Source organism: Argiope bruennichi, chromosome 11 (assembly GCF_947563725.1).
Source record: "Argiope bruennichi chromosome 11, qqArgBrue1.1, whole genome shotgun sequence".
Lineage (NCBI taxonomy): Eukaryota > Metazoa > Arthropoda > Arachnida > Araneae > Araneidae > Argiope > Argiope bruennichi.
Genome location: NC_079161.1, coordinates 27088693 through 27110692, shown reverse-complemented (window position 1 = coordinate 27110692; position 22000 = coordinate 27088693). Strand labels below are relative to the sequence as shown.

The following is a 22000-nucleotide window of genomic DNA, read 5'->3' as shown; positions in this document are numbered from 1 at the left end:
GGAATGAAAAATTAAATCCGCCATATTTATGCAATTCGTCGAAAATCCTTTTTTATACATTTTTTTAAAAATGAGTAGGAAGTATTGTTGTATTTATATTGTCTATACTGTTTTTATACATTGAAGATTGAATATTAAAATAAGGGCATGCATTAACAAGAATTTTAAGGTTTTTACTACCTGAGTGTAGTAAAGAATCAATAAAATGTAAATGTTTACTGTACTCAATGGGCTTTATAATTAGTTCTATCCAGTATATTTAATGCTCAAAAGCAAATTTATATAGATAAAAAATATATATTTGAAATACTTGTGTTGAGACTCTACCTGAATTTCATTTCATTCAGTCGTTTCTCCGCTAATAAGATTCAAAGATGTGGGATCGTAATGTGAAATAATCCACTCGTTATTAATCCGACTCCATTTTATTATCTATCTAAATTACAATTCTATTTACATGCTATATTTATATTTAGTTGCCATATACAAAAACATACATTGGTTTCGCGCGCAGTTAATTCTGATTTTAGAGTTGTAAAAGCAAGTTATAGCTCTAGTATGATTAAAGTTAAAATTAGTTTTTAGCCAAAGGCGCTCGTAACATCCTCCCACCTTTTGATTTTTAAATTAGGAGGTTACAAAATCAAAATTAACAAAATATTGCATTCAAAATATTTAGAAATCAAAACATGAAATGCACATATTTGAAAAGTACATAATAAAGTTTAAAAGTTAGTTAAAACGTGAAGGTTTAACCACTTTTCTTCCACTTCTAGTTTTTGTTTCATAGTCGTTATTTTCCGAGCTCGGGATTTCGATTTCTTCATACGAAGCAACCGGTTCGTTTTTTCTCGCACCCACAGGATCGTCATGGTCTAATTCCAAGGGGTATAAACGTTGCACTGGACGCACAAGTTCCCCACTCGCTGTTTTTAGCTTCACTACTCGGATGCAGCCATCTTTCCCAGGAAACACTTCGATTACCAATCCCAAAGGCCAGTCTAGTCGCTTTTTGATATCACTTTCAATTATAACAATATCTCCCACTAATGGGTGCTTACAAGGCAATACTAGAGGGTATCTAAAATTTTCTTCATCATCTCGTCTAGTAATTTTAGTTTTCAATCTAATTAGTCCATCAGAATCATTAAACACACAGAGTGATTTAAGTTTTGATCTTGCATCTTCGTTATTAAAGGTTTCTTGTTGCACGATTTGTATCACCTTTCTTTCGGCGGCATCTAGTTCTGCAACAGTTAAAAGATCTTTCATCTTGTTAATTGGATTTCGGCAATTTTGTACAAATCGTAGCATCCATGCTATCATTCGCACAATTTTGGAATATCTTGAGAACTTGTACAAATACCAGGATTTATTCAGATCTGTAGAGTTGACTAAAGTTACGACCCTCTTTTTCCTTTCCCGGAAAACCTCTTCAAAATTGTATTCAGAGTCTGTCGCTGGCCATTCTTCTTCTGGAAGTTTCAACCACTGTGGGCCCTCCCACCATCTCGATTTCAAAAATCCTTGGATTGAACAACCACGGGAAGGGAGATCAGCAGGATTGCAAGTGCCTGGGAGATGCTTCCAAGCATCCTTTGAAGAAAGACTTCTTATTTCTTCTACTCTGTTATTCACGAACGTACCCCAATGATCTTCTTTTTGAATCCAATGAAGAGCAACAGAAGAATCTGTCCAATAAAAAGTAGGTACGTCTCTCAAAGACATAGAATTTTTAATATCTGAAGTTAACCTAGCTCCAATGCAGCATGCTAGTAATTCTAGACGAGGTATTGTAATAACCTTTAAAGGTGCTACTCTACTTTTTGCCTCTATAAAATATATTTTGACTTCCTCTCCCAAGGTATTTCTCAAAAATACGACAGTACTGTATGCAACTTTGCTGGCATCACAAAAGGTATGAAGACTTAGTCCTTCGGTGCAGCCATTGATCTTTACACATCTAGGGATCTTAACTTCAGACAGCAATTTCAAATCAACAATCAAAGTTTTGAATTTTTTCTGAATGTCATCTGGTAGAATTTCATCCCACCCTAAGTTTCTTTTCCAAATATTTTGCACTAAGAGTTTTAAACATATTGTCACAGGACATAAAAATCCAAGTGGATCAAATATCTTTTGAGACGTTGACAGAATATTTCTTTTACTGCAAACATCAAAATTAAATTCTGTATTTTGTAAATCACAGAAAAGGAAATCTTCATTTGTATTCCATAACAGTCCAAGTACTGAGGTTGGAACAGTTGGCTCGTCCCGACTTAGGTCCCTTGTATATTCCCAACCTCGAAGATCAAAACAAGCCTTGGAAAGCAACAGCTTTGCTTCTTGAATGAATCGGGTAAGATCATCTTCATTGCGCACGGATGTCACACAGTTATCTACATAAAAGGAATTCTTCAATATTTCGGAGGTTTCAGGAAAGCACTCTTTACTTTCCTCTAGATGATTCATCAAAACCGCTGCCAAGAGGAAAGGACTACAAGTGAGGCCAAAAACAAGACGGCGGTGACGAAGTATCTCAAATTTTCTTGTTTCGTAATCTTTCCACCAAAGAAATCGCAAAACATCTTGATCCTCTTTTGCAAATGAGATTTGAAGAAAGGCTTTTTTAATATCAGAAATTACCCCAATGTTATTTTGTCTGAATTTTCTTAAAATGGGTGGAATTTGCTCTATTAAATTTGGTCCCTTTTCCAGACAGTCATTTAAGGACGGAACTTTCTTAACTCGACAAGAAGCGTCAAACACTGGACGTACTTTGGTTGATGAGTTTTCCTTAAAAACACCTCGGTGCGGCAAATAATAACTTGGATTTCCCTCCTCCATTTTGGGCACTTTCTCTATTATATTTTCCTCAAGCCATTCTTCAAAAACAGCCTCATATTCTGCATATTTCTTTTCATCTTTTAACTTTTGTGAAGTACGGATACAACGTTGTTCAGCTGTGGATCTATTGTCTTGTAGAATTTCTTTTGCTTCTATCCAAGGTAGCTTAACTATGTATCTGCCATTTTCATCTCTATCCACTGCTTTCATAAAATGATCCATTGCGTTTCTTTTCATTTCTTCTTTAGATTTAGTTTCAACTGGATCCATAATACCTAAAGTTTCTAATTTCCAAAGATCAGAGATAGAGCTATTTTGTATTAGCATTGAAGTCACCAGTTGAGCGGAAGTATTTTCCTCTTTTCCTCCAAAAACTTTACCCATGATCAGCCAGCCTAATTTTGTTTCATATGCTACTAATCCACATTTCAGAGCATATATATTTCCTGAGAATAACTGTCCGCAAAAGTCAGCTCCTATCAGCAATTCAATGTCCGGACAATCTTTGCCTTGATCAGAGAGTATTATATTCTTTTTCTTCAACTCCTTTTGCCAATTTCCTTTGTGGATCCGAGGTATTTTTCCGCATATAATTGGTTGATCGAGGACTTGCATATCGTAAGTGAATCCCGTATTCAAATTCTGAAGGGTTATTTCATATAGTCCATGATCTTGTTTTTCTAACGTAGATCCACCAAATACCGAATGTATGATATTTTTAACTTCAATGGGCCTCAGATTCATTTCTTTAATTGTTTTCTCTAATAAGTATGATCGCTGCGAACCACTGTCAATAAGAGCTCGTACTCTGCGTGTTTTTCCTTCTGCTTTAATATTAACTTGCAATGTTTGAAGGAGAACTTCTTCAGCAGCACACTGATTGGATAAATTGACATTTAGATTCTCTTCCACCTCAGGTGTTTTGACTTTTGGTTTGTTTGTTGGCAGATCTGGACACATCAAAGTCCAATGCCTCTTATTACAAAGCAGGCACTGTACATTTGACTTGCAAATTCTTGACCTATGGCCAGGCTTTAAACAAGTGAAGCAGCATTTTTTATTTTTCAAAATCTTTTGTTTCTTTTCAAAATCAAATTTTTTGGCATTGTAACATTCTTTGCTTTCGTGAGGGTTTTCACAAAAAACGCAGATGGTATTATGTTTTCTTTTTTCTGTACCTCCTGAAAACAAATCTGTAGCAGTAGCCACAGAATCAGAATTCCTCTCCTTACACACCTTAGGCGCAAATCCTGATCTCGCTAAGCGAATTCTTTCCTCACCTTCTATTTCTGTTTTCAGAAAGAGTAATAAGTTTTTCAGTTTTTCTGAATAAGCATTGCTTTCCGGGTCATGATTTGCTATTATAATTGGATTACGCAGCCATACCCTGAATATATCTTCAGGTATGCAGGATTCCACCAGGGGGAAAAGCATTGCTGAATACTTGTCTGATGTTAAACCAATTGATTCTAGAGCTCTTAAGTAAGTTTCTAATTTATCATAAATTTGCGACGTGCTTAATTTCCTTTTAGCTTCTGAAGCATTTATTATAACTAATTTTAGTAGCTCACGAACGTAGTATTCAATAAGCAACTCATCCTTTCCGAAACGCGATTTTAAACTTTCTATTGCCTTGCAATAATTCGCATTTGTTGGAGGATAACTGTCTATAATTTCCCGAGCTCTAGTTCCTTCACTTACACATTGGATCAAATATTGAAATTTGTCTTCATTTTCTAATTTATCATCATCATGAATACGCTTAAATTGACTCCAGAAAGCCAGCCAATTCTTAATTTCACCGTTAAATTTAACGAGTTCTATTTTAGGTAACTTAAGTTTTCGTTTAATTCTAGGAGAAACAGAACCAACGCTTTCCTTTTCAGCGTAAGAAAGTTTAGTCAAATATATGTCCACATTTACTTTCGCTTCAATCATTTTTGTGCTGTATTCTTCGATTTTCATATACTCATCTTCATACTTTTCGGTATCAGAATTTTCCAGAAGAAAACTACATATTTCATTATCTAATTTGGCCAAATCCGAATAAATTCGTTCCAAATTGCCGAAAAGTGATTTAATCTCTTTTTCCTGAGGTTCATCGACCTTTAATCTTTCAATTAAAACATTATACGTTTTCGTAAAGTTAGATCTAATAGGTATTCGCTTCTTAACGGACATCTCCATTTTTATTTCACTACTTAATTCTTATTGCAAATAAAAACAGACGTACCGTATTTTTAGCAATCACGTCCGGGTCACCACAATGTTGAGACTCTACCTGAATTTCATTTCATTCAGTCGTTTCTCCGCTAATAAGATTCAAAGATGTGGGATCGTAATGTGAAATAATCCACTCGTTATTAATCCGACTCCATTTTATTATCTATCTAAATTACAATTCTATTTACATGCTATATTTATATTTAGTTGCCATATACAAAAACATACATTGGTTTCGCGCGCAGTTAATTCTGATTTTAGAGTTGTAAAAGCAAGTTATAGCTCTAGTATGATTAAAGTTAAAATTAGTTTTTAGCCAAAGGCGCTCGTAACAACTTGTGTCTTGATAATCTAGATTAGTAGTTAAGATGATTTGTGTAAAATTTAAAGCAAATTTGGACTCTTCAGTATGATTTTTATAGAAAAATTACTAGATATGAAACAGTTTACAATACTTATCATCATGAAAGTTGTGTATATTTAAAAAAAGTATGTTTTGTCGTGTGAATAAAAAGGGACCAGAACACAATTCTTATATAATAACAGGTTATGCATCAGACTAAAAGTATCATTAGACTTGGGTAAAGACTGAAAAGCAAGCATCCAGAATAGGGAAATAACTTTTGTCAAACCAATCCTGCAGGGATATATCACATGACTATATTGTTTGCAGTTTAATTACTTGAACATTTAGTAAACTAGATGCCTTAAACATGACAAGTATTTCCCAAATCAAATAACACTTCGAGCTCAAAAATGCACAAATTAAAAATTGAGGAGAAATGAGTTCTGATTCTTTTCTAAATCACAAGATATTCAATATAATTAAAACTATCGAGTTGGTACCAATAAATTTTAAAAATATTAACCAAATCTTATTTGTTAAATATTAAACACATTAAAAAACCATTATCAAAAATTTGAATTAAAAAGCTTAAACCTTATAGTGACTAAATAATAAATCTTTTCTCAGAATAAGATTAAATCTGGCAAATTTTACTTATAAAACAATTTTTATTTATAACAATTCTTAACTCAGCTGTTTGAAATCTCATTTTATATTATTAACTGTACAGTTTTAAGTGAAAGAAAAATCCAGCTAGTTTCTGAGTTCTGTTTAGTAAAATGATTTTCAAAACGCATTTGAATATTTCTCAGTAAAAGACTGAGATCCAAAGCATATTTTAAATTTGAAATCACTACAAATGTGCCAAATTAAAAAGTTTTATAAAGAATGTAAGTACTGTATTAACGTCTACCTTTTTTTTAAAATTACATTTTTGGTATAGGTTTTGCCAATAGCATACTAACGTTTTAAAATAAAAGTTAAAATTCATCTATTCAATGGAAAATATTTAAAAAAAAAACAACAAATTTTTTCTGCAGTATCTTTGAAAATTAATTCAAATTTCCCGCATTCAAATATTATTTGATGTAATCAAATAAGTGAAGAATTTTGAGTTTTAGAATTTCTTGGCTCTTTAAAGAAATTGAAAGTCAATAATATATGTTCAGCAATCATTTGAAAATATAATTTTAGAGCCTTATCTATCATGTAAATGCTATTGTTGGACAGAAAAGTTAAGATTTAAGCTCTTCTAAGCAAGTCCATGCAGATTGAAAAATTCTCCAGGGAAAAAAAAAACAATTGAAACTTTTTTAATAAATATGTTGTAATTAGATTAAAATATTTTATAATATGTAATCAAATTACATAGGATTTTTCGAAATAATACAGAATGTTTCAAAACATTCAACTCCAATTGTAAATTCTAAGAACTAAATGGAATACCTGAAATTACTATTCTATCTAGATGAAACCAATATTAAAGAACAGTACATTAATTTTAAAAGAAAGGATGAAATTGTGTCTATTTATTTCATATTCATACCCGGCAATAATATAGTAGAAATATAATATGTAACTGAAATTCAAATTACAGAGCCTGCTCAATAAACATTAATAATGATGGTGAGTAACAACAAGAAGCTCATGGATAATTTGATTTCAAATAAAAATGATCCAGATTCATTTATGTTTTATGGCATATGAGCAATTTTTGACCATGCCTGAAGTGTGTAGTTTCTTTCAAATTTAGTTCATTTACTTTTTATCGATATAAAAAAAATAACCATGCTTGATTTTTTTTTATTTTAATCCAACATGTCATTGTTATATCAATAAAATTTGTTATGACCAAACAAAGGTATTGATAGTGTCAATAAAACTGAAACATACAGAATTCTCACTTCTGTTAAAAACAAATAATTATAAATGTCATTAAATATTCTTATGATCAGGCAATATACAAGTCACGTCTTTAGCAAAATGGGCCAAATTACAATTTGCTACTCATCACCAAGTGAAATGATATGGTCATCAGAGCAATTTGGCCGTAAATATTTTTTTTACTATGCTGCGAGTTGAAAACTCAAATTGTAACCGGACCATTTTTCCAGCTTGCCACCTAGCGGCCGCTCGATAAAACTTTAGTCTGTGTTCTGGAGTCATGGATTAAGCACCATGTTTAACCCCGAGAATTGTACGTTTCCTTAAATGATTTTATTAATTGTTTGTCCTATTATTGTTTTTCGTGTGTTATGTCCTTTAATGTTTCATTAAAAAGATTTAAGTCATTTAAGCTTTTTTCCCTTAAGAGTTTTGTTTTTCCCTAGCAAGAATAGTTTTTGGCACCCAACAGTAACTAGTTTTGTTCACAATTACAAAATAATAAACATTCCAACTTGCATTATTATTAGGGAAATCAAATATTTGATACATTATATAAGGACATTTGCTTTTATAACTGCACAAGATTTGTATGGAATAAAGTATATCCTGAAATCAAAAATTGTACTGATGATATTTTTAATTTTGTCATGACAACTGTAACTGTGATGTGAATTGTTATAATTATTAATGTAACTGTGCATTGTAAATGCAATTCAATTTCATTTTTAAAATTATTATTCCTGTAATATTGATATGTTTGCTGTTTAACCTGTTAATAAATTAATATTTCAGGGAACTGATTATATATATATATATATATATATTTCTTGATTAGAAGTGTTCTAAAAAGCATATTGGAAACACTAGCAATGATAACTTTAACTAAAATCCTAAAATTAGAGTCTCAAATCGGAAGTTTTAATGTTTCAAAAAATTAAAAAAAGATTTAAATATAGTTTTATCAAATACAACATTAAATTATGTTGGAATGCAACTAATTTACTTCATCTTGGTAATATTGAATGCCTAGGTAGTAGCAATACCGAGATCAGTAAAATCATTTTTTTTAATGTATGAAAAAAAAAGCATTAGGATAATTATATGCCTAAATTAATAGAGTTATGCTTATCTTCATAAGTTTCTGATATATGTATAAGCATACACAACCAAAAAAAAACAACCTTAAAATATTAATAATGTGAAATACACGACTTTTATAAGCTTAAATTTTATAATATGGGTTTTGCAAAAATACACATTTTGTAATTTTGAGCTGTCAGTTATTAAATAAAACAAAATTCTTTGCACCAATTTGTACTGCAAGACAATTTATAATAATTCAAACTTTCATAATATTAGCCAACCTTTTAAAAAGTTGAGAAATGTCAGTTATCAAGTTAAAAATAAAAATTGATCATTTGCCCCTTGTTTCAGTTTTAAGTTACAAGAAATACCTAAAATCTAAGATAAAAATTTACGAGAGCTAACTCTTGTTTCATAATCATATTTTAAAGCATAATGCTATTTACTACCACACAACTCAAGCTAACCAGGGTTCGACTCTCAGAGTCAAATAAATTCAAAATGTGTAAGGCTTAAATTAAGATGCACTTTTTTTAAGCTATGTTGTGCAGGGAATGGCTGCATTGCTTTGTTCTACTGAAATAAGATACGACTTGACACCCGAATGGGTAAACAGAGATCTCATTGCAGATGGGAGAGGTGCAATCAACTGTCTTCCTCAGAGTCATCATATGCGCAAGCATGATTGATGCCATGGACCTGTACATACTGTAGAGTTTTCTTCTCAGAGCTGGTTGTCCGGTCTCTCCACCATGGAACTTCAAAAAGTTCTTCGACGTGCTCCAGGGATATGTTCTTCGTTTCAGGCAAGAAGAAGAAGAGGAAAAGAAAGCCAAGAAATGCGAGGATACCATACAAGTAGAAAGCTCCTGTAAAATAAGGGTTAGAATTAAATAGCTTTGTAATAAGTAGCGCTACAGGATGACTTCATGACACAATTATCAAATACAAATTGAATATAAATTGTTAGGATATGTAAAATACGTTTCAACTTTATGGCACAATGATTTGGGAAAGTCACCAAGTTTTAAATGCAACTGGTATAGATTGGTATGTACAGAGTAGCATTACATGAGGACTTCATGACATAATAATCAAATACAAATTGTAAATAATAAGTTAAGTTACTCGAAATTGGTTTCAAATTTATGATGAAATGATATAGAAAACCAACAAGTTTTAAATACAATGAGTAAGTCTGAAATTTACAGAAAAAAGGTTTCCATTGCTGTAAAATTAAAAAAAAATTTCAATCTGCACTTGAAAAATGATAAATGCAATATATATATGAATAGTAGATGCCTTAAAAACTTTGCTACCCAACCTAAATATCATGATAAGCAAATGCTAAATAATTTCTTTTTTCACATTTTTTTTTTATTTCTTAAAATTTTTTCTTCTTTTTAAAAAAGACAATTCAGTGAATATTCTCTCTTTTGAAGAGTAATAGTGTTTAAAAATCCATTTATTAATCTATGTCTCAACAAAATGCAAAATAAAATTTAAAAGAATGTCACATTTCTTGATTTTATCAATAAATTATAAATAAAAAGAAAATGAATTTGGACAACATTTTAAAGATATATGCTAATTAAGGTTCACATGGAAATTAATTTTCCTGTTTCGATTGAGATAAAAATATCTGGATTCTCAGATATAACCTCTCAATATAATAGCATCATTTCTAATCATTTCTCAAATTTTGCAGATTTGATGTAGCCAGTTATTGGATTATTTTTATAGCAAAATACAATTGCTTTATATTTTAACTGCACTTTATTTATTTTAATGCAAATAGCAAGGATGAATATGAAAACTTGTAGAAAAAAGAATAATTTATTCTAAAACATAAGGCCTAACACAATCCAGTGGATATTTGTTTTTTGTAACTGCAATTATTTAAAAAATTAACTTTTTATCTTTTTTGTTATATTAGCAGTTCTTTTTGTATTGATAATGAGAATAGAGAAAATTGGGATTTGTGCAATTGCAAAGGTTCCTCTGGATGAAGAAGCTGATTTTTAAAGAAAGGGAAAATCACTTTGATGCTCTTCCCTAGCCCCAAATTTAATTATTTTCTTGGTTTCATTGTTTTTTAATATTTACAAGAAATATTTCTGGCTTAATACATATTATTAAAATAGTTTTTAAAAATGTCTCTTATAATCAATGAATTATTCCAAGAATTATTTTCAATGACAGGAAAAAAAATAAATCAATTTTGGAATACTATTTTTTTAACAGCAGTGTAACATTAATTAGAAATATGGTGAACAATTTATGCATACTTCTGAAATAGTTTTAATAATAAACTCACTTAAATTTAATTGTTTAAATATAAAACAGCTCAGCAATTCACAATTTTACTTATAATTTGTATTTTATAGACGAAAAAAAGAATGGAACAACAAATGCTGAATGCAAGAATTTGTGTTTAATACTAATCATGCAGATCAACAGCTTTTTTAAGAGGAAGAATGTATCTCAAAAACTTTTGAATTAAAGAGCCTGTCAATGAAAAAACAGACTTTAACGATGCATTGATGTGTAGACAAACAGATAAAGCAACTAATTGGACAAATTTTAAAAAGAGAAATGGAAGGAAAAAAATATAATATATAATTCCTGATATTATGAATATCCACTTCAGATTCGTGCTTTTTTTCTCCCATTTAATATTGGTTAAGCAAACAAACAAAAAAAAAATGGGAAAATAGAGGAAACAACTTAAAAAAAGGTCAGTTGCATTACCCTCCTTGGTGAGCAATTGCATGAGATCCAGAAATGTCAGTGAAACGATGAAGTTGAAGAGCCAGTTCAGAGAGGTGGCAATGGAATAGCAAGTGCCTCGGGCCCACATGGGATAGATCTCGGAATTGATGGTCCATGGCATAGATCCCATTCCTATAAAAATGAGGGGAAATTATTATTGTTCTCCCTAGTTTTATATAACAAATTTAATAAATAGAGGCAAAAACTTAAACAAAGAAATTCTAAAATTCTATGAACAAATTTTAAAAAAATTATACATTTAAAAAAAATTTAAATAAATTTATTAATTAATCCACTGAAACATCGAAGATCAATCTAAAGTAAATGCCACGATATTATCTTTTGAATACAATCATCATCTTAAAATTGGAATCTTTTTACAATTTTTCAGTCTTTCTTGACAATTTCTATTGTTAATGGCTATACATGTACTCATTTTGCAAACCTGATTATAATAGTGAAGGAAACTTACCAGGGGCAAAACAGAAAAGATACAGCAGAAGTCCTCCAAAGGTCATCCACGAATACATGGAAGGACACCAGTTGAAGGCCCATGTGATGTGTGGGGGCAATTCAGTGGTGTTGCATTCTCCACCCACTGACATGTCATTCATTTTAGGACTGACAGGTAAGCATGTACCATTATAAGAACGAGTTCCTTCTTCCAAGAAACAAAAGCCACATGATGTACTTCTGACACATGCTGAACATGAGCTACAAGAGATGAATTAATTAAATGGGTGGGATGAAATTTATAGAAATAATGATATGGTTTTGAGATACAAGTTATTATTGACAGAAAAAGAGAATGCAATAAAAATGTTAGAAGAAAGCAAAAAAGCACAGTTGTAGTGAACAATACAAAGTTCTTATTTAAAAAAAGGAATTTTGCTTTTATGGGAAACATTTAAGAGCATGTTTTCTGCTTCATGTTGAAAAAGGTTTTCTAGGATAAAAAAAAAATACTTTGCAAAAATAATATTAGCTGCTGGACGCTAGACATTATTTAGTAACTAATAGAAAGCAATCAGACATAATCATACTGGCAGTTTATATCTTTATTTGTTATTTTTAGAAATATCAAAATCTCACCCCCCACTGTCTTGAATAAGATGCAACTTTGTATTCACTATGTAGAATAAATTTAAAAAAAAAAATGAACTAGATACATAAAATTAATATAGTTAAAATTGTATAGTTAAGTTCTCATTAGTTAAAAAGAAAAATCGTTACAAATATAATGATTAAACAAATCATCATAAAAATAAATATTAATGAAAACATAATTTAATAAAAAGCAATAGATCCAGCCATGGTTCAAACATATTTGAATTTTTTTTTTTTACTCAAATGATTTTTTTCATAGATTCCACAATTTATAAGAATTTTATGTTAAAAACTTACTCAATAGTGAAGCAGGCAGTTCCATTAGCCGATGGATCATGATAAGAAACTGGGGGAGCATCCTTGTCAGCTAAATTGAAACTGGCACCCAAAAGAAACAAGCAAGCTGCCACACCTTCAACGAGAATTCTTGTAAGCTTTTGGTTTTTATCACACAACATATACTCTTTATTTTAGAAGATTCACAAGCACTTTGACCACATTAAATAATGATTTCTCAAACTATGAATGCATTAAATGAAAAAAAGTTACAAATCTCCATTTTTATTAAATTAGTTCTCTATCATTATGTAATAATAACACTAAAAAAATGAATGTTGAAGGTCAAAGGGGGGGGGGGGAGACAAACTGTCAGACCCTGAAAAAGAATTATCATGCACATTTGATTCGACTTAGCTGCATATAATTTTTTTTGGATGATTCACAGGCATTTTTTTAAAAGTTGAATATTGATTAATGATTTCAAAAAAGGCATTTAACAATAAAATTATAATGAATGCTCATTCCAAATTCACATACTATTAATCAATGAAACTTGAAATATCAGTAAATAAGCAAATAAATAAAAATACTGTGTTTTTTCCTGGCAATATTTACAGATCTCTAAATGATAACTTTGTTCGATTATAGCAGTCATTATTGCAACTCGATTCTAGCTACACAAATTCATTAGAAAAACTCGTATGAATGTTACAGCTAACAAATATGAGAAAACTTCATAATTTAATAACTGATTATGAATTTAAAGATGAAATATTAAAACAAAATTAACAGATAAAATAAATGAATAAAATGTGTCACTGCATTAGTAATTTTATAGAGCAGAGAGATTTACTGACACTGATTGTTTTCTTACATCAGTTACTTAAGTAGTGTTTGTTCCATTTTAGAGCATATATGTACAATACAATTATGATTAAAGACATTTTCTGAAAAATACCAAATTACAATTTTTGGCACTTGTTTCCAAATGATTTGAATATAACTAATAAAGAACCCATTTATGACAAAAGAACTAAAAATTCCCTTGATATATTTATTCCAGAAAGTCCAAAAGCAGAAATGTGGAGTATAATATCAAATTCACAGCAAAGAGTTATCCCTGTAAGAAAATTATTTCTGTTATTTCATGATATAAATTTTGTGTACAGAAGGAAATAATATTTTACCAAAGAGGGAGTAAAGAGTCAGTTTCCTGCGGCCTACTCTCTCAACAAAGAACAATCCTACAATAGAGCAGATAGCATTCATGCCTGATGTCCCTGCAGACAGCCAGATAACTTCGCTTTTGTCACGGACACCAGACATTTCGATGATACTTGCACTATAATACCTGTAAAATATGAAAAGCATAATAAGTGTAATAATAAATTTTCATTATCAGAATTCTGTTTTCAGAATGTAGACATCTTATTAACATGCAATGATATTGACATGCATATTAATAGAAATTTAAACATTTCTCACAATTTAAGTTTCTAAATTTTTAATTTAAATACAATTAATAAAATTTAGATAAAAATGTATTATATTGCCTTTAAAACTTAAAACTTTAAATTGAATAAGAATCAAAACTTATTTTATACCTTTAAAGAAATCCTAGAATTTCCTGGTACAAAATGAATTAATGATCACAATGCTGTACAATTTGGAACTGAAGACATGATTGATTCAATTAAAGTGGCAGAATATAATAATTTAAGACAAAGTTTATCAATATTTATCATTTGAGTATAAGAAAATTGCATAGTACAATGAGCAGAATGATATAAGGCTGTTAAAGTAATGAAAGTTAAAATGAATGTCTATTAAAATTTCACGTTTAAAAATATTTTGCTAAAAAAGCAATTAAAACCAAGTTACAAAAAAAAAAAAAAAATAGGGAGGGGGGATAGAAACCATTAATCATCAAAGGCAGATAGCTGTATAAAAAGACGTTGATGGCTAGATTGAATGATAATGAAGAATAACAATAGCAAGTGAATCCACACTTCACAAACAACTGAAAGTAATCAAAGATTATTATATCCCAAGATATTATTACTTCTTGGAAGGGAAAAGGGCGAGGAATACTTTCTGGATTTTTACACACACACATTCCAGTTTTAAAACAAGATACCATCCTTCATAAATTGAGAGTCAATATCAGAAAATATGAGAAAGTGATAACTTTTTAAATGCTGAAAGTACTTACATGACTGTGTTGATACCGGCCAACTGTTGTATAGCCTGCAGCATACAACCTACCAGGAGAGCCATCTTCAGAGCAGAGCTACTACATACTTTTTTCATTACAGCTAACCAACCATCTGGAAAAGTAAACCGCATGCTTAAATACCTCATAGAGCTTAAAGCAACACTCATCACTTAAATTAAAAAAGAAATTTCCAAATTTTTTAGAACTATGATTACAATGCATAATCATAGTAAAAAAAGTAATAAAAAAAAAGGTAATCATAGTAAATGTAATGCAATCAAATATAATTACATTACATAATCATAGTAATCAAAAGTTTACATGATTATTCTTGATTCATTCTAAAGATAAAATAATTCTTTCATACAAAGAGCAGAATAGAAAGCTTCAGCTTATACACTGTTTCCTCCTTTTCTTAATTTTACATATGTTCTGTCTCAATCATTATTTCTTCTTTTTATACAGCAATAAACCTTTCCCAGAAAATAATGGGAATATATCCATTTTTGCAAAATGTGAAAGTAATTTTCTTTCCACTCAGTTATAAACAACCCTTAAGCATGAGATTTATAAAGCAATTGGGAAATTAGACATTTTTGCATTGGCATCTATATTAATTACATTATAAAATGGTATTAATTATGATTTCATATTCTAATCTTGTAACTGCTATAATTATCCATCATGTCACTAGATGTCACTCTGGCTTTCATCTCTATGTAGAATAATAAGAAATCTGAAACTGATATATGTGGGGAAAGGCAATTGTCAGTTTGAGACAGTGCTCTCGATTCAGATAGGTTCATAGCATGCCAATATTTCATTGAATCATAAAGAACTTCAACACAAAAATGATTTATATCAAATGAATTCCTTGAACAAACTGACAATGATGAGCTACACTCGCCAGAAATTATTGAGAGTTGATACATTTTTTATGGAAAAGCCTTAAGCCCCCTTAAGTTTCTATATGAATTGTCTTTTAAAACTAAGAAGAATAAATCATCTGCCTGAATCATCTGAACTGAAAATAAATTGCTGTTCAAAGGGTTAATTCATGAAGCCCAGTTCATGAGCTACTCTGATAATCAGCACTTAATAATTTATTGGTGCTGGAAGCAAGTTAACCATTACAAGCAGGGTCCAATAACCAAACACGAACAGACAAACCTTTTTTAATAATTTAGAATTTGTTTCAATAAAATATCTCCCTGATAATTATATTCTTTTTAGTACCATCAAGATGTATTATTTTTTGTCTATTATAACTGTGCACTCAAAAGAGTACAAAATGAATCAAACTTTAGAAAAAAAATCACAGAGTAACAATTCTGGATATAAAAGATGTACAAAAAAATACTTAACATACTTTAAAATGAAATATAAAATCAAGTAATAGTAAGTAATCACAGCAGTTTGCACTAAAATTCTTCTCATATTTGTTCTCATCATTGTTTGTAGATATTATATTTAATGTTACAACATGCCAAGAACTTATTGTACAGCTATAAGTATGATTCATTTTCCACCACAGGAAAAATATATCATCAAGTGTACATTATTTTTGATTTAATTAAAATCCTACCATTGGCAAGTTGATTGTCTTGGCAATTTTCTTGGATGGCACGGAATTCCTCCTGGATGTCATCATCTGTGGTCCGCACCCTGTGAAGCACACTCACAGCATCTTCATATCGCCCTTTTGCCACTAGCCACCGAGGTGACTCTGGCATGAAGAGGAAACCAATAAACTGAAGGAAAGCAGGAATGGCAGCCAAACCCAACATGTACCTACATAAATCAATCAAACGATAAAAATAATCAACACAATTATATATTAACATTCTCAACATGCATATGTTTATGAAAGGCTGACTTATAAGTTAGTATTTAATAAATAGAATGGGGTACATAGCCTTTCCTCATGTGAATATTACAGTAAACAAGCAACAAATTATTCTAAATAATGTGAGAAAAAAATCTTAAAATATCAAAAGATTTACCAAAGAAACTTGAATGTATTAATATTTGTAAAAATTGGTTGATACAAGCCAGTATTATATATTCTGAATAACATTGTGAATGTTTCAGTAAATGGATAAAAAATATTATGTAAAATGTGAAGTAAAATCATATAATCTATCCAAGATATTTCAAACAATAAAAATATACAATTTAAATCACATGCTACCACATAAGAAAAAAAACTGGAAGAATTTCAAACATACAAATCCTTAAGTTGAGCATTCACAATCACTTCATACCATTTCAATGAAATGATAGCATTCTAAATTTCAAAACTAATGTGAAGTAGCGTTTTGAATTCTTCACATGTACTGTGAATGAACTACTGCGTTGCTGTTGTAATTTATTTAAAACAGAATATTTGTTTCATTAACTGTAAATATTTTTAAATAACTAATGTAAATAAATTTCTGTTTGTGTGTCGTTAATAGTTACAGGCCATTCAGTTCATGAACTTGTACACGTTGCAACAATACGTTACTGCAAATAAAACCAAATTTGGTCCACATATTACTTTAAGCAAAAAATTTCGATTCATACAGAAAAAAAAAAAAAAAAAAAAAAAAAAAAAAAATTCGATTGTTGCCGCAAACAGCAGTATGAGGTTTTAAATACGTGGTTAAGTTACTTAATTGAATGAATTAAAGAAATCTCAATTTCCTTTACAAATTATATTTTGACATTGTTAGTTTAAAACATCTACGATCAGAATAGCGAAGAATATATACTTGCTTTCAATTATATTTATATAGGAGGGATTATGCATTCAGCAAATTTTACGGTAACATTTTACTGTTGAGCAGATAATGAGTTGTGCATTTCATTTCAGATGGCCACCATGCTCCCCGGATCTCATACCATGTGATTTTTGATTGATGTGTTTACGATAAACAGCAACAAAAAATGAAAAGAAAATTGACATTTCGGGATTAAAATAACATCCAATTTACCTCCATCCGTTTATATGATCATGAGAGAAGAGCCCAGCCACGATGCTGGCCAACAGCTGCCCCGAAGTGATGGCGCAGTTATTGATCGTCACCAGAAGACCTCGGCTCTCCATAGGAGCTACTTCAGCAATGTACATAGGCACACACATTGATGCCAGACCTACCAAAAAACAAGCGAAATATGTTACAACAACAGAAAGAGAAGGTTTCGGTTTAAAATAACAACTCAACATAAAAAGAAATATTTTAATATGAATTGCCTTGCCTGTGCATCTAAAAATTATTTTTGTTCTATAAGTGACTATCTGAAAAAAATAAAGTTTGATACAATTTTAAGAATGTAATTTTAGAAAAGGAGGGAAAATGCTTACACGCTACATTAATTTTCATAAAACAGTGTCAAATTTCCCTAAAAATAAAGAAGGAAATAATATTTTACCAAAGAGGGAGTAAAGAGTAAGCTTCCTGCGGCCTACCCTCTCAACAAAGAACAATCCTACAATGGAACAGATAGCATTCATGCCTGATGTCCCTGCAGACAGTCAGATAACTTCACCTTTGTCACGGACACCAGACACAAATATATCTTTCTCTTTATTTTATATGTATGTATGTAACATTATTTTGGTTGAAGCAAAGTGCAGGTTTGAAGACATAGACGAGACATTGTATTTTTGATTCTCTTTAATATCCATCCCGGGAAAGCAATTTATTTACAAGCAGAAACGCGGCACAAAAGCAGAAGTAAGAAAGAAGCGCGAAACAAATGATCACTAGTCTTATATAACATAGGATTTCTGGCCACGCGCCAATACACGTGGTGACCTTTGACTAATTTTCAAGGGCACTGAAGGCATCACTTTCATTTGAGACGTAGTACTTACGGCGCATTAGCTTTACAGAGGAATTAATTAAACCGAAAGTGGAATTGGATCACGAAATAAGAGAATATTTTAGAATGATTTACTATGGGCCAAATGAAGATAAAATATTGGAAATTAATTAAATTGAAGTTAGAATTAATTATATATATATATATATATATATATATATATATATATATATATATATATATTGCTTATTACTTACTACCTAATCGCGATAGTCAAATGTAAACACTTTAGAACAAACAAAGCAATATGAACTTTCATACTGCTTCGCAGACATTTTTTACAGCTGTATTTAATTCAATGCTTTGCTAATTATTAAAAGGTGCAAAATATTATTAGAAATGCTTTGAAAATGACTGGCATTCCATTCAGTCAGAGAAACAAGATATAAAAGAAATCAAGAAACAGGTGCCAACAGAAAGTTTATTAAACGCCAAAATAGACAACTGTCACCAGATGAGTCATTGCTATAACTCAAATATTCCATAGTAATCATTTAAAAAGTTTATAATCTGGGCGTAGAACCTGAGCGCCAAAGGCGCCTAGATTAAATAAAATGTGGTATGATCTTAAGCAAGAGACTTCTGTTAACAACATGGGCATTGTATAAATGTTTATGCTGTAAATAATTTTAAAATTTTGTTCTCATTTCATATTAAGAATCAAAAACAGCAATTAGGAAATCACTACCTGTTAAAAAAAAAATCCAGAAAAAGACGGGGAGGGGGGAGAAATCTCAAAATTTAACATAAATTAACAATTATGACATCAGTCATTATTTGATTTTAAAATCACAAGGAATTTTTAATTCAATTGGCAATAATAAGGGCTACACATTTTGGAGAAAAATTTCTAGAACAGATTAAAAAAAAAAAAAACAGTGATAAAAATATTATAATAATTTTAATTTTAATAGATTTTTATTAAAAATTTTTTTAAAAAAATTATTAAATCTGATGTAATTATCATTAAATATTTAAATTTCACCTAAAATTTTTTAGAAATATTTAAAATGATATTAAAATGTTTGAAGCCACCATAATTGCTATCATATCAATCGCTGGTATTATGAAATGACCAGTCATTTTAATTCTGAAAATGTATTTCAATTTTATACAGTCTAAAATATGCTACAATTGCAACTAAGGTTTTAAAAAGGTTTATAAATTTTTTTTTTCTTATTCTCATTAATTACTTAAATTCATCTTTCAGCTATTGTCATGCAAGCAAGTTCACATAATGATTGAAAAGTAATAAAAGAGAGACTGAGATACTGGGGTAAAAAGGTAACGTAAAAATAGCAGAGAAACAAAGAAAGGGGGGAAAAAAAGGCAAGATAACAATGGAAGAGAAAGGAAGGCAGAGAGAAAAATTCCCCTGGACCGAACAAACTGATTCATTCACAACAACAAAATAAAGAAAACATTTGCTGCTTTTCAACAACTTGTTGGAAGTACAAGGAAAGGGGCAAACCTCCTTGAACGAAAAGAAGGAAACGTAAGAAGAGTGATTCAGAGGAAAGTCCAGTCCGCTACAAATGAATGCTTCGCTGGTTATCTTACAAAAATAGCAAATGCGAATTGCATTCGACAAAATGAGCCTGCCTCAGAAAGGAAATGAAAGAATGTGCAAGAATTTTTTGTATTGATCCTATCACAAGAATTCACTAAGGCATACTACAAAACTAATATTTTGATGATGTGTTTGGAATGAAAGTAATACTGCGGACATTTAAAATTCGAAATTTCAGTTTTCTCCCGTGCTCAATTATTTTTTTTTTGTACAAAAAAAAAAATTATAAATTTTTATTATTAATATTTTTTTTCTCCTGTTAATGCAATAATTTTACATTTGCGCTTAACGTTACTTGCTCATTATATTATAAAATTAAGTTTCTCCTTACATAATATCAGTTGGGCAATTAAAATTATTCCAGTAAATTTTTTTCCGATTTCTACAAAAGCGAAATTTTTATTATGCTAATGAAAAATTAAAGGGTCAATTAATACTGATTAATACTTAATGATTTAATTTAAAAAGAGAATCTAACGTTAATTATAATAGCAAAGAAAATATTTGTACGTGATGTATAAGTTGGTATTTATTTCTTTTTAATTTTTCATTTACGGTAAACACGCCATTAAACATAAGATCGGAGTTCAAATCTCTACTTAGAATAAAGGAAAGTTTGTATATGTGTGTTGGCTTTCTACAGAATAGATCGTTGACACAAAGCTATCAGATTTCAGAGGTATCAGAACTCAATTTGGTGAGTTGGAAGGAGGACCACGAAATGTTTTCTTTTTGTTGCAATTTTATTAAGAATTTGAATTAATAAAAATGCTTAGCGTTTTTTGCAATACCATCCGAAAATATTATTGCACAGAATTGAGTTTTACATTATTTTAAAATTTAAAAAATTGCATTTTAAGTATACTCATTAAAATGTCGGCTTTTTTTTTCATAAATTTTAATAGCTAAAAGTTTTTTCGCACACATTTTTAACCAAAATTTCACTGCAATGGAATTAAAAACCATTTTCATAGATTCATCAAATGTTTAACAGCGCGGATTTCTTTCTGCTTAAGAAGAACGTTTCTGCATACTATTTGCTCGCTTTCATTTAGAAGTCAGAAAGTGAAACTATATTCTTGCAAAAGAATCATTCATGCCTACGATCGATAGAACATGTGCAAGGCTTATTAACTGTCCTAATTTGATGTTTAAAAATATTTTTTGTGGGAAGTCAACCATCTAACTCTCCGACCCGCCACGAAGGCACGCGAATTTGAACCATAAAAACTGAATGACTGGACGGCTGCAACAGCAACATTGGCGGGAACTGTGGTTGAATCCTAAGGGCCGTCACCGGGGACGGTACAACCCTCCCCGAAGGAAGTACGTCCCGTCATCGATGGGAGGAGTCAAATCCCCCCCCCCCATTAGTGTACCCTCCAGGGTGGCGACATCCAACCACCATGCCGGAAGCATCTCATCCTCATTTCCAGATGCTCCACCGGGGGGTTATTTTTTGTGGGAATCATGAGCATGCGGAAGTTATGCATAAGAGATTTAATTGAAGTTAAACACAACCCATATTCCAAAAGCTGCCAGAAATCAATAATGTAATCAGTAACAATCGTCATAGATTAAAATGCCACTTTTAATTTTCATACAAAGGAAAATTTAGCGAAAAATGACAGTACTAGTACTACAAACAAATTAAATACATGGTTAACAGTGCATTCCATTTTTTCCCTCTCATTCAATTTCTATTGCAATAATATATGTTGTTTAGAAAAAACAACAACAATTGAGATTGATGAAAAGAAGTTTTATAACAATGATCGGGAGTGATAAGACCACAAAACATTCT

The 22000-nt window shown here is 30.5% G+C and overlaps 1 protein-coding gene across 3 annotated transcripts in view; it reads right to left on the bottom strand.

Annotated features, from left to right (window-relative positions):
- Positions 1–22000, bottom strand: part of LOC129957062 (proton myo-inositol cotransporter-like) — a 112660-nt gene that overhangs the window by 11940 nt on the left and 78720 nt on the right. For 2 of the 3 annotated variants that reach the window (XR_008782730.1, XR_008782731.1), the window contains exon 1: positions 328–9023. Coding sequence is in view for 1 of the 3 variants with exons in the window: in XM_056069198.1 (XP_055925173.1) it covers positions 9096–9255; positions 11138–11290; positions 11631–11872; positions 12563–12677; positions 13732–13895; positions 14757–14871; positions 16345–16550; positions 17735–17894 (1315 nt within the window). In the remaining 2 variants the exon portion in view is untranslated. Of the gene's footprint in view, positions 1–327; positions 9024–9095; positions 9256–11137; positions 11291–11630; positions 11873–12562; positions 12678–13731; positions 13896–14756; positions 14872–16344; positions 16551–17734; positions 17895–22000 lie in introns of those variants that run through there. The other variant, XM_056069198.1, reaches the window with a different exon arrangement.